Source organism: Parasteatoda tepidariorum, chromosome 5 (assembly GCF_043381705.1).
Source record: "Parasteatoda tepidariorum isolate YZ-2023 chromosome 5, CAS_Ptep_4.0, whole genome shotgun sequence".
NCBI lineage: Eukaryota > Metazoa > Arthropoda > Arachnida > Araneae > Theridiidae > Parasteatoda > Parasteatoda tepidariorum.
The window spans coordinates 90,839,525-90,854,331 of NC_092208.1; the positions used below are offsets into that span (position 1 = coordinate 90,839,525).

Consider the following 14,807-nt stretch of genomic DNA (forward strand, 5'->3'; position numbering starts at 1 on the left):
TCAAAAATTGGAAACATGTATCCATAGTCTTGAGGTTTGTATATCTGAAATATTTAACGAATTGGTTCACACCAACAAATATAACTCATGAAAATTTTAAAAAAGAAAAATTGATAAAATATTTTATTCTTTTGAAAATTTAAAGAGTAATTTCAAATAATTTACTCCATTCTTTTCCCACATCTTTAAAGTAGATATGATTCCAATGATTCATTGTAATTTTCAGAAAATACGTAATAAGTTTTTTTTATAGTAATTGAAACTAGTTCAGTTTTAATTTAGTCTTCAAGGGAGTCTTCTTTCTTTAATTGTACTTAAACATAAGTCACATGACCGTACGTTACCTCGATAATTCGGTTCCTTTCAGCACTGTTTCATCAGCCTGTTTTAAGTGTATAATATGGTTTAAATTAGACTCAGTATAGTTGCTTTTGTCTCATGTACTCTTAAATCTTGTATTCATAAATAAATTATTGATATCAATTTATTGGTAAATAATTCTGGGGTGTTTCATAATGACCACTTATAATATGTTTCTTACACTCTTAATTCATTACACTCCTAATGCGTTCAATTCTTTCTTACACTCTTGTTCCACTCTTAATATAGTCAAAAAGCTCAGTACATGCATTAGGGGGCTGCAAATTAATGTTTTGGAGAAGAAGAAAAAATCAGAATATAAGTAATCACTTGTGAGGAAGGCAGATGTACGGAACATCGAAAAAACCTGTTTGATTAGGGGAAGAAATGGAAAGGCGTTTAAGAAAACACGTCCAGATTTTGTCAGGTTAACCAATGAATATGGTGATTTCATTTTCGCCTTCCTAAATAGTAATCCATTGCATAATGATAGCGTAATATCCTTTTTAAAAAAAAATTGAACATCGATTTGAAACTTCTGATGGGAATGCATTTTTGTCAAGGGTTTTTAAAAAATATAATTGTCTAGATTGCTATGCGTTCCAAACATCCTGTATTTTTCATATTTAATTATAATCTGCTTGAAACTCGATTGTTATGCGTTTCTTTTACGTAATAATTTATTTTTACAGTTTTGACTGCTGTGTACTTGAATTCCATCCTATTGAAATTTGCTTCTCTTTTATTTCATAGCTTAAATATCTGGAGGAGAGTGAAGACATTTTGGTACTGAGATCAATAACAGACGTCAACCTGCCAAAATTTCTCTCTCATGATCTGCCTTTGTTTTCTGTAAGTATTCACTTTTAAGCACTTGTTTTTGATATTTACAAATATGTGTAAATGCTTGGTTAAAATTTTCAGGGTATCACATCTGATCTTTTTCCTGGGATAAAACTGCCGACTCCGGAATATCAGCACTTGAATGCTGCTATCATCAAATACTGCAAAGAGATTAACTTGCAGTGCCCACCTGTATTCTTGGAAAAAATTCAGCAGGTCTTTATTAACCTACTCTTGAATTTTACTATATCATAGAAATAAATAAATGTTATAATTTAAATGAATTTTAGTGCCACTTAAACTGTTAGTTTTTCTAGTTCTTTTCAGAGATGGTAATCAGTAGGTGTCCCTTATAAACTACCATGTATAGAGTCGTGGTGGCTCGGGAGATAGAGCGCTCGCTTCTCAATGAGACGACCCAATCCCAACGTGGCTGGTCGATACGAATTCCGCATCCAGCTTGTACCGACAACAGTGCTGATGTAAAAATATCATTCAGTGGTAGAAGAATCAAGGGTTGGAGTACTCCTGCCGTCAGGATGACCACGGGAGGTTTCCGTGGTTTTCCCTTCCATGTAACCCAAATGTGGGTTAGTTCAATCAAAAAGTTCTCCACGAGGGCAAATTTCTTTCAATACTTGATCCATGGAATCTTCTGGATTGGGTTAAAAATTGTACCTAGTTGAACACTAATAGACGTAAATGAAAATTGGGTCGACTGTTCAACGACAGTTATAACATAAAATAAAAAAATTCAATTGAAATTTAACATGCATTATTTCTTCAAAGTACTCCCTTCTTTTAAATTTTACCAATACCATCACATATCAAGTATCCCGTTGGTAATGTAATTAGACTTAATTTAGATTCGAATTAAAAGTTAATTTTGCAATGCCCTCACCATAAAAAATGTGTTCAGTTCGTTTAATTACTATTTAGTATTTAGAAAATACATTAGCGAACACAATTGGATACCAGTAAATGACGTCACAAGTACAAAAATTTCAATTTTGAATTTTTTGTCGCTTGCGTTGATTTTTCAATTGACGTGCAGCATTAATATTATAAAAATTGCATTTGGGACGAGACTGCTAAAACTGGACAATACATGCGGGATGGATGAGTCAAAGATTTACTGTATTTTTTTAAATTAAAAAAAGTAGGAAAAGTAGCATTTCATGGAAAAACTTTCTTTCAATATCATTAGTGATGAGGAACTATATTATATATTTTGAATATTTCACTTAAATTTCTATAATGGATGCTTCTCGTGTCCATAGATTTATGAGATGATGATTGTCCGTCACGGTTTCATGATAGTTGGAATGCCATTTGGGGGTAAAACTTCAGCTTACCGAGTTCTCGCTGGTGCTCTTGCTGACTTGCACGAACAGGTGATATCTCCTTTTATTTCTACACTCTTGCAAAGTATATGTTAAGTTCTCCTTTACTAAAGAAATTCTTCTTTTTTTTGCTTACGTTCTTGTTTGCTTGTTATCAAAATGGAATGAACATTTATTTACAATTCTTTCTAGTAAGAGTTTTTAATAAGTCTAATAATAATATCTACAATCAAACGATTGTTAAAGGAGAGTTAGTTTGTTAAGTTTATTTTTGTTTAAAAGAATCAAAATAAGTTAACCCTTTGCTTACGGCTGGTGCACTAAATAGATCATAATGTCTTCATCAATGCCAAGCTCCATAATCAAAAAGTTAAATTCTTGTCGTAGTACACTTATTGAAACAGGCAATCGGATCAAACTTTTATTTTATAGAAATGACAGTTTACTCTTGAACCCATAGATGTGCAATACAATTACAGACTTCAGGCGATGTTCTCGAAGATTCCATTTTTTTGTTGGGGAAATAAGGGCCCTAATGAATACAGAGCAATGATGATACCCTAATGAATACATCAGCAGTTATGATCAGTCCGTAGTTTTCAGGATCTTTCTTACCGCTACTATGGGCCCCAGAAACGCGAATGTGAACGACCCCCAAAACATAACATACCATCAGCCTATGTATGACCTGCTGAGCTTGAGGAGAAACTGCTAGCCTGTATGACGGTATACCCTGATGTGACCGTCGGCATGATGAATGATAAATCGTATTGCATCTGGTCCAGTGGGGATGTTCCGGGACCCACTGTAGGCGTAGTTGACGATGATGCCTGGTGATCACAGGCACACAAGTGGTACGTTTGCTGTGCATTTCCAGCATCAGTCCATTAAACTGAGTGTTTCAAAGCACTTGCCTCTGTATTGTACTGGGTTGAGATTTTGTCTTACCAAGCGGAATAATCACCGGCGTTCCTTTCCTTGGATGACGCTTGTACGTCCAACACCTTGGTGTGTGTGTCAACTACTGGTTTCGTCGTGAATTTTCCACTTTGCTTTAAATACTTTTAACGACAGATCATGAACAACGTACTAGTTGTGCAGTTTTGAACATATTCGTTTCGAGTCTTCGGGCCATTATGACCTGCACTCTATTAAATTTGTTTCAAACCTTAAAAGGTTATTCGCCTTTCCCATCATCCACAAAGATTTATTTCTAACCTTCTCCAGCAGCAGTTAAATACTATTCCAACTTAATCACTCAGAGTAATGTAGACGAGTTAGTTGAAAAGTGTGGGGGGTTAGAATATTTTGGTTCATCAGTGTGCACATCCATTGAAACAGACAATTCAAAACTCTTGTTTTATAGTTTTCACTTTTTGTACTGATTTGTACTGATTATGCTGCAGCTACAGAGCGTTTGACAATTGCAATTTTCCCTTCTGATTTATCCTTTCTAAAGAAAGTGCAGCGTTTAAACATAAATGATTTATTTTCATCTTTCATTTTTTTTCGATTGTTATTTTTTTATATGTATTGCCTTTTTATATTTATTCTAAATTTTCCTCTTCAACCAAATTCTTGGCAACCAGTTTATTCTTGAACCCATTGATGCATAACACAATTAGAGACTTGTGTATTGAGGTGATGTTCTGCTCGAAAATTCATATTTTTGTTGCGCAAATAGACGCCATGATACCATATTATTATTAGATTGAGAGCTGATTTCTGTAGTCTCTTTTTAACGTTGCTTAAATTTCGATAGGTTTGTACTACCTGTATTGCAGTTACAGTGTATGTGCCACTCTTACCATTTCCTTTTTTGACTTAACCTTTCTAAAGTGCAGCATTTAAACGTAATTGATTTTTTTTATCTATGACTCTTTTTACATTGCTGTTTTTATATTTATTGCTGTTTTTTTTATCTATTATTTAAACGTTTCGCTTTAACCAAATTTTTGTCAGCTAATTTACCCATGATTCCATTGATGTCATTGAATAAAAGGAGTCTATTATAAATATTACTATTAATTTCGATTAGGAAATTATATAAGTGAAAAAAGCACTTCTTATCACAAATTAAAATTGAGATTTAAACAAGCAGTTTTCTTCTGAATCATGAAAACTGATGAATTCGTATATCACATAGCACGGTACTGTTTTATTATTCCAACAATCTTCTGAACTGCTTTTTGTCTACTGTTTTACCTAGTAAATTTTATTTAATTGTATCCCTCTTAGGGTTTAATGAATGAGAACAAAGTACAAATTACTATCATCAATCCAAAATCCATTACCATGGGCCAGCTGTATGGGCAGTTTGATCCAGTCTCCCACGAATGGTCCGATGGTGTCTTGGCTGTCAGCTATCGTGCATTTGCACAATCCACTGTGAGTATCCACTAAGCTTGTTCACATATTCAATTGTTTAGAAGTGCAGATGGTATAAAGATGTATGTATGCATTTAGACTCCAGATAGGAAATGGCTGATATTTGATGGACCGGTCGATGCCATATGGATTGAAAATATGAACACAGTTTTGGATGACAATAAGAAGCTGTGCTTGATGAGCGGAGAGATCATTCAGTTGGCCCCCACCACCAATCTCATATTTGAACCCATGGATTTAGAGGCTGCATCTCCCGCCACTGTGAGTTAGTCTTTAAGTCTCCAGCGTATTAAATTTTTTTGGCAGTTTTAAAAGAATGTGTATCCTTATCTAATGACATGACTTTGTCATCTAGAGAAGAATGCAGAATCCGAAATTTCATTTCATTCATTGAAATGTTTTTCTTCATTGAAATTAGTGGGGGCTGGGATAGCCTGGCTGGCAGGGAGCTTGACTCACGTTTGTGAGAACAGGAGTTCGAATCCAGGGGGCCGATGATTCTCCATGTAGTAAATGGTAACTTATGCATGTTAAATCTGCCTGGTCCCAAAGTCCTTCATGTTCCCACAACAAATCATGCAATAGGATTTGGAGATTGACCATTCTCTAGTTCAGGTCAAAATTACGATCTGTGAATGAACGAATGTGACGTATAGTGTAATGAAAGTCGAATTCTTGTCCATAGATGGCGCCACTGGAAAACTAGAACAATCGCACACCTTGCCTTAATGGTCTACTGCAAAAAAGATTGAAATTAGTTGCCGAATTTCAACATTTGTTTTTTTAAATATTTTTCAATCTTAAGCATTTTACTTTCGAAAAATTATTAAAAATGCTTACAATGTTGTAATTTAAGTTTAATTAGCAGAATTTAATAGAACACATTTTGAATGAAACAAAAACTTTTACTAAAAATTAATTAGTTGCTTAATAAATAGATAAATTCCAGACTTCTCAGTAGGTTTACATAAAGGAAGTAGAATCCCTTTTCGATCTGAAAGGGGAACCACCAGAATTTCTACTCAGGCAATTCCTTCCACATTTTGATATTTCATACTTTGAGGCGATAACATTGGAATTCAAAATGTTTTTGATTTGATTTAACAGTCTTAGAAACATTACGAAATATGCAGAAAGGAACATTAAGGGTCTTGAACTTTCTCCTAATTAAACTACTGAGATAATATTTTAAAGTTTGCTGATACCTCTAAAATGACAACTGTTACTATATTTTGAAAGCTAAAAATCCGTTTAATTATAGCTGAAAATGAATCCATTTGAGAGCCGTTAAATTCGAAACGTATTCAGTGAAAATACTATTTCTTATGATTTCACAACCTAAAGTATCATCAGCTTAGAAACTGAAAATTAACAGAAACCAAAATAATCATTTTCTGAGTATGTCCTATCTTAACGTATGAAAATCCATAAGTTGATCAAAAATTATTCTGGTTCTAATTTTTTCCCCTGTTCACACTTTTTTAATTTTTATTACTGGGGGCTAAACCAGCTGTTCGCTGACTCTCACAATTACCGATGGATTTCGCAATAATTGCTGTTTCTTGGCATAAAACAGCTGAAATTATTCAACTAAAAATATATGTTCTAAAAACAGCACTTGTCCAGCCACTTCCTAAGTCCAAATATTTTCCTTATGATACTATTGAGATCTTTTAATGAACACAAATCATTTTTCTAAGTAATCATTTTTTGAAATAACGTTTAAAATTAAAAGTATAGTGTTATAACAAATTTGGGTGAGTTTACAACTGCAATTTAATATTTTTGCTTTCAAAACGGGTGTATTTTAAATACAATTTCTGTATTCATCATTTAGTGCATAAAGCTGAAAATTAAGGTCGAAATCCGTTAACGAATCTCTTTAACCGTAATATTATATTAATGTAATTTGCATTAAAAAATGATAATTGTAAAACGGTTCATACGATCAGAGACCTATTTAAATAGATTTATCTCAAAATTTAGCGTAGAATTGTATTATTCTAATTATAATAATAATAATAAAAACAATCTACATAAACTCTTAATTTAGAAATCAAAAACTTAATAATAACAGTGCAGGTAATTTTAACCTTTAAAGTAGGGAAACAAAAATATTCATAGGAAGAACAGTAACTTAAACTTATATCAATTTTATGCTGATGACAACCAAACCCATATGAAAATTAAAATGAGAAAACTGGATCCTGCCATGTGATTTTCCAGCCAATAGAAATGCCCGTACAATAATGGAAAACTGCGACACCATCATTAGATTTTTATATATAGTAAGATACAGTTAATATTTTAAAGAGTATTACTATATTTTTATTAGGTATCTCGATGTGGTATGATTTATATGGAGCCTACAGCCTTAGGATGGGAGCCATTGTTACAGTCATGGCTTAATATTTTACCGGAATCCATCAATGAAGACAGCAAAGATCTCCTATTAGAACTCTTCGATTATTTCTGTCCTCCTTTACTCAGTTATGTCACACACAATGCTTCCAAGGTATGCCTTCTTCCATTTACAGTAGAGTCTCCCCCCAGAGAATATGTCTCCTTATAATTGATCGAAATAACATTAAAAATATTTCCCATAAAGCGAAGTGGTTGTCTCTTTTTTCTAAATTTTCAGAAGTTCATCTTTTCGATTTTAGTCTTTTCTAAGAGTATTTTAAAGTTGGAATTTCTATGCTACTCATTCTTTCTTACCTTTCAGTTTATTCATTCCCAGAAAAAATGCAACCAACTTTATTTTTTTACTCTTAAAATTTTTATGAAAATTTGACATCATGAATTTCAAAGTAATGAAAGATTACAGTTTCAAGTAAAATAAACACACGTACGTACTTCTACAAATTATTTTCCAAATGGACGCATCGTATTAATTTTTAAGAATTTTATGTATTTAATAAAAATAGGAGAATTTAATATCTGGAAAAAACTGTTTGTTTAAAGATATACTTGTATACTTTTTCACTTGTTGTAAGAGCGAAGTGTACCAAAATGTGAATTTTGTAACGTTTACTTTGAGGACGGCAAAAATCTCTAACTTTCGTTTAATAAAATTTTGTCTTTAGCGAATTTCTTTATTAGAACTAATTGATTTTGGTTATAGAGATACTTTATATTTGCATAGTCTATTTTTATGACGAAAACCAACAATATTTTAGGATTTATTATGTTAATGTGAATATCTATCTTGTAGGAACTATCTCCGACAACTGAGACGAACCGTGTAAGGTCCCTGATGACATTGCTGGATTGCTTGTTTCATGATTTCAGCTGGATAGATGGCATGTCTGAATCTCAAGTTGAGACACACATTCAAGTAAATTTTGTAAAATGTTAAATTTAGAGTTACTACCCATCGCTTAAAACAATCCAATACAATGTTTATTTTATAACTATCGTTGAACAGCTGGTCCATTTTTTGGGTTTACAACTACTAATGTTCAACTCCGCAGTCTTGTCATTTTGAACTCAATCCAGAAGACAAGGAAACTCCTAGATCAGTACCCCCAGACGTATGATTTGCCATAGGAACATGGAGGACTTTGTGACTCAACAGATTTAATGTGCATCAGTCACCATGTACTACACGGGGAGTCTTCGGCCGGCGGGTATCGAACCCACGAACTCTCGGACATGGACCCGGTTCCCTACCAACCAGGCTATCCCGGCCATCAATATGCTGATTTTATTTTATTACCGACGTTGAAAAACCGACCAAATTTTTGGGTTTACGATTACTAATGTTCAACTCCGTAGCCTTGTAATTTTGAATCCAATCCAGAAGACAAGGGAAATCCTGGATCAAGTATTGGGTGAAATTTGCCTTCGTGGAGGACTTTTTGGAGGACTAACCCGCATTTGCTTTACACGGAGAGGAAGACCACGAGAACCTCCCACGGTTAGCCTGACGGCAAGGGGACTCTAACCCATCATCCGTCTACCACTGAGGATATTTCACGTGAGCTCTGTGGTCCGGATGCGGAATTCGTATCTATCAGCCATCACCGGAATCGAACCCCGGCTCACCTCATTGGAAGGCGAACGCTCTATTCTCTGAGCCATCGCGGCTCTCAATATGTTTATTGTAGAAAATGTAGCAGCACACAATGAAACACGGTTTTTTCAGTTGCACTGCAGTATACGATCCAGCAATTACTATCCAGAAATCATGCTGTAAATTTTATAAATAATTCTGGTTTAGTGTTGTATGATAGCGCTATATATGCCATGGACGATGCGATATTTAAGGCTGAATAAGATTGATTTTTTTTTAACAAAAAAAGGTCAATATAAAAGGTCAATGTTTTTTAAAAAGGTCAATGTTTTTTAACAACGTTTATAGTTATTGTCCAAAAATTTAACTCTCACGTTTTAAAATGAAGATAATTTTAAATGAGTCCTTCGTAAGAAAATGTTACAAAGAAATTCACAATATTCTTACAAATTTTCCATGCTTATGCGATTTTTAGTTAAAGTAATTGCATAAATTATACCTAGTGGATGCAACAGCTGGAGTGTATGGGGCTCAGTTATTAAGATCTTCCTGATAGTCCATTACCAGTCTTGGATTTCATGAGAGTGTTTAGCTTCATGGAAGAGGTATAGCCCAGGTGGACTTTTGGATGGCAACAACAATTTGTGAGAAACCATGTGATTAAGTTCATCGAGTTTGAGGTGTTGTCCTGAGAGCTGTATTAAGTTCAAGGTTTTGTGTGGTCTCTTCTGTGTTGGTACTTGCACGTCAAAAAGAAGATCTTTTATACCCACACATGTGAATTATGACGTCAGCGCCAGCTAATCTTTATCAGCAAAAAGTTCTTAAATCTAATGTTATCCTTATCAGCAAATGTATTCTAAGTTCCTCTACATAAGTTCGAATGTTAATTAACGATAAGTGAATTATATACAGCACCGTATCGCACATCGAATTAGATTTGATTTATTATTAGTTTAGATTTATTATTTGTTTAAGTATTTTATTGTATCCGTGATACATTTTTATTTTGCATACCTGGTAACTTCGATGCATATATAGTTTGTTTATTGTACCGTTACCCTTCATACTTTGGCAAGGCTGTGATTTTTTAATTGAAGTTTGGTAACGGTTACCCAGGTTCAAAAATAGACACTTGAATAATGAAGTACATGAAACTTTTAACAATAAAAAGTAAATTTTATTATAACTATAAATTATCAACAAACACAATCCCGATCATTTCCAGATGCCTTCATGTGCACTCAAAATTTCAATTTATACACTTTTAANCTACATAAGTTCGAATGTTAATTAACGATAAGTTAATTATATACAGCGCCGTATCGCACATCGAATTAGATTTGATTTATTATTAGTTTAGATTCATTATTTGTTTAAGTATTTTATTGTAACCGTGATACATTTTTATTTTGCATACCTGGTAACTTCGATGCATATATAGTTTGTTTATGTTTCACATGGCTTCATACTTGTGTTTGTGTTAAGAAATATATAGCGAAAGAATTGAAATCTTTGAAAAAATATTTTTGTGAAGGAGATGTCACTTAAGAGAATTGATACTTGATGGGCTTGGCCTACTCGAAATAGAATCGAAAGAACAGTTGCTAAAGTAAACATATGCCGCGTGTCAGCAACCCATCAGGATCGAGATACCACACACTACATCACTTGCAGGTATCCCATTGAATGATACTCAGATAAAACATGTTTCAGAAATGATGACAATTTCAAATGAGGAAGTGAATTATCATGTTTTAGTTCAGCAACGAAATGATACGAAGGCTGTATAGGATTCTCTACGCTATGGGAAAGGTGTTTCGTACCAAAAACTGAGGATTCCAATGATGGAAAGAGTGCAAAACTGCAACTTATGCTACTATGCTCAATGGTTACCTGTGTGATGAAAGAAATGCATATTAGCGCATTTCGGAATCTTGAACACGTTGTATTAAGTTTTAGAGCGTTTCATTTCGGATGAATCGCGATCAGGGGTTGAAAATTAGTGCGAAACTTGTAATGATTGTGCAGCTCGTAAAGGAATCAAAGACTCACATCCATGAAAAATTGCGATGTTATTAGAAAATTATAAAAATACAAAAAGTTTGTGTATTGTCCTTCCTTACGTTAGCGGTACATGTGAACCCAATAGAAATAACTTAATACCTTGCAGTTAATAGAATTTTTTAAATTTTTTTTTTTATAAATACATTTACTAATTATAGTCTACTAATTAACCTCAAGATTGAGTCGAGTTAGCACTGCTGAATTGATGTTTACTTATATTAGTGGTAGTCATGCCACTTCCCCACCAGAATTTTATCAGGGATAGAATTCAATGAACTGATACCACAAGTTGCCGTATTTACGAAAGACCGGGAGAGCTGTATTAAGTTCATCGAGCTTTGAGAGCTTGTGGTGAGAACTCTATTAAATTTGCCGAATTTGGAGGGTTTGTCGTGAGAGCTGCATTAAGTTCACGGTTTTGTGTGGTCTCTCCTGTGTTGTTGTTAGTAGTCGAGTGAGGGCAGGATCCCGTTTTGTGTAAATGAGATTAAGAAGCTACGGCGTGAGGTGGACGATGACGTAGTCACAAAAAACTTCTCAACTGTTCAATGTGAGCCATTCATCGAAGTAGGCATGATCATATCACTTCCGATGGTTACTGATGTTATCTACAATGGTAAATGGAAAAATAGGATTATGACTTCCTTTTTTTCATATGAAACAAGTTTAAAAGGAATCCTGTGTCGAAAAAAGTTATAAAAAAAATTATAGATTGTCCACCCGATGTTTGTTCTAAATATGTGCTAGGCCTAATGAGTTTTAGGTAAAATTTACCGAATTTTAGGATGATATTTTTCAGCATGTATGCGATGCCATTATTGTAATAAGAATTCCTCGTCGTAGGAAATTTTGAAAATTCGTAAAATAGTTTCATTATATTAGCGCTCTGTTGGTACTAAAAGAGAATTTTTCTTCTTCTTTTTGTTATGGCTATAAGCAATGGGTATTTTCGGAAAGTATAACGCCGTTTTTTAAAAATGTAATCAGTTTTAAAGAAATCCCGTGTTCAAAAGTAAATAAAAATTCGCGCAATGTTAATTTCAATTCAATATATCTACTAGACTTCACGTCTTTTGGACTAAATAAAACTAAGAATAATTGTCAAATTTTAATGTAAAACCAGTTTTAAAGGAATCTTTTCTCTGCTGTTATCTCTGTATAAGCATGCTTGGGACAAAATAAGATGTTTTTAGATTTTTATTATTTAAATATGTAAGTATGTTTTTAAATGTTAAAATTTTGACTTCATCAATCTTTATATACATGGTATTTCACATTCTCCTGCCTTTAAGAAATATGTAAGGTTTGTAACTGCTAACGTTTATATTTTTTACTTTCCTTTGGGCAAGGATTTCAAAAATATATATTATGTGTAGTGATTATGAAATGTCCCGTATTCACCATCTAGCGTAAAAAAACAAATAAATCTTACCGGAAGTCTTGAGGTCCTCTTCTGACGTCATAGCATTGACGTGACTTTTTCTTTTTTTGACATTCCGAGTTTGTTTGTATATACTCGGAATACTCAGTTGCTCTAAATTTAATTTTGTGACGTGTTTTTGCACAAAAATGTGTTCTTCCTATTTTAAATTATCAGATGATGATATGTAAAAAAATTACTTTGGGAAATTATCCTATATTAATAGGCAATTTCCCGATCGTAGAGGTGCGGATTTATGCAATTTAGTTTACATCAGCAGAAATTCTTTTACCGGAAGTTGAAAACAACCTCTACAAATACTACCCTCTATCGTACAGAACATGAAACTACGGTCGGGAATGGGCTGAATAGAGGAAGAACAATATTGCAATAGAATAAATGAAACAGTGTCTCCCTTTCTGTGTCTTATTTATACCTCCTTTTGAAAATTTATTGTGAAAGCAATTTTATTTTTGAAGAAAATTCAATTTAACTTCATCATTTTGTCAATCATTATTTTGTATCATTTTGTATAAAATCATTTTCTATCCTCTATTATCCGAAATTAGAAGAGTTTTTAGAATATTTAAATTACACTACGTTACCAAAATTTTATTCTAAAGCATAAGTTAATTTAATAACTATTTTAGTTTTAAGTATTTTTGAGAAAATGTTGAGGGAATTATCGCATGGGTCGGTTGTCAGCATGAATTTAAGTTAGAGAAGACTAAATAGTCTTACTATGTTTAATTGTTTTATTTTTTATTTCAGTGTTGTTTCTTATTTTCTGCAATTTGGTCTTTGTGTTCTACAACTAATGAATATGGCCGAAAAGAACTGAATTTAATTTTCCAAGATCTCTTAAACGTAAGTTATTTACCTTTTTTAGTAATTAATATTTTTAAAACAAATATGTGTAGATCTGTTACTTTTGAATAAATAGCTATTTGTTTTTAAATCAGTTGTTAATTTTCTAAATATATTTTTAATTTTTATCCTTTTCATTACGTATGGGGTTTTATAGCAGGTGTTCCTTTCAAATATAGTTTTGGAATATTTGTAAAACATTAAAGTTAAAAATATATTCACGTCAGGGATCACAAATTAACATTTAAGTGAGGAAAAGCAAAAGTCTTTGACAGTACGTTTTTAAAATCATCAAGACTAGTATATATGTTGGTATAAATTAAAATGCTCTTTCCTTATTCTAAGTTCATTTCTTAAGTAAAGTGGGTTTTTTTTTAAATTTCTTTTTAACTACTCTTTTGTTTTGTTATTTTTAAAATATGAGTAGTTTGACTTGGTACTTTTCTGATTTAATCATTCTAAATATTAATTTGCAACTCCTAAAGTGAATATTTTTCACTTATTATACAGGTGTCTAAAACTAAACGTATATAGGGTTATGGAATACTCTATGTACATTTTGTATTAAATCTCATTATATCATAAGTTTGATGTAAAATATTACAGAAATCAATTGAAAAATATTATGAAAAACTCCATAAGAATAATGTAGTAATAATCTTATTATTTTATGTGAAATCTTCATAGAATGAAAGTCTGTTATAATAAAAGGAAGCAAAAGCTTGTTTGCCTTTTTTGTTTTAAATTTCAGAACTATTTGGGCTATAACTCTGAAATTTGAACAGCGGGTGGACGAGGTAATATTAGCCAGTGAACCTAAAATTTGCCCCTTTAATTTCACATAGGCTTAACATTAAAAGCATTATTGTATTTAAAACGCATTTGTTTCTAGTCGGCAAATGATTTTGTTGGAATTATTTAAAAAAATAAAAATCAGTCATGTTTTCTTGATTACAGCTTTATTTAATGAAAAAAAAACTGGTTATGCAGAAAGCTTTTTTTACCACGTTTATTAAATACTTACTTTGATGAATTGGGAACATGCACTTCAGGAAGAAGAAGATCACAGATACCCACACATGGTAGAGCTACCTGATTGAGTTAAAGATGCTTGAGAGCTCGGAAGATAAGTTTGCTCTTGCTGGCTATGAAGAATCTTCTGAAGAAAGTCAGAAAGAGTGGACGGCCACGGCCCAATACTTGCTGGAAAAATTGAATCGGACTCTTAGTGAGCTAACAGGGAAAATGTTAACAACGACTGCAGTCATAAAGATAATGGGTATAACACAAGAGTTTGTCCTGAATATGCGAGACAAAATGATGTTTAATCGTAAACGAAGGGTTTGCAGATGGAGGCTGAAAGAGCACTTCCCGAGATGATCAAAAACGATAATGAAAAAAAAAGGCGAAAACATACGCAGATGCAGTGAAACTCACCCGAGAAGCACATCTTTCGAAAAAGGCAAAAATACACATCTTAATGATTAAATCAAAAGAAAACTTT

The 14,807-nt window shown here is 32.8% G+C and overlaps 1 protein-coding gene across 1 annotated transcript in view; it reads left to right on the plus strand.

The window, feature by feature from the left end:
• Positions 1-14,807, plus strand: part of LOC107452390 (Dynein heavy chain at 36C) — a gene marked incomplete at its 3' end in the record, with an annotated part of 105,807 nt that overhangs the window by 27,180 nt on the left and 63,820 nt on the right. Inside the window, 8 exon segments of the mRNA XM_071180783.1 lie at positions 1,114-1,212; positions 1,285-1,419; positions 2,484-2,597; positions 4,785-4,934; positions 5,013-5,195; positions 7,270-7,449; positions 8,149-8,271; positions 13,208-13,303. Of these exon segments, the coding sequence (XP_071036884.1) occupies positions 1,114-1,212; positions 1,285-1,419; positions 2,484-2,597; positions 4,785-4,934; positions 5,013-5,195; positions 7,270-7,449; positions 8,149-8,271; positions 13,208-13,303 (1,080 nt within the window).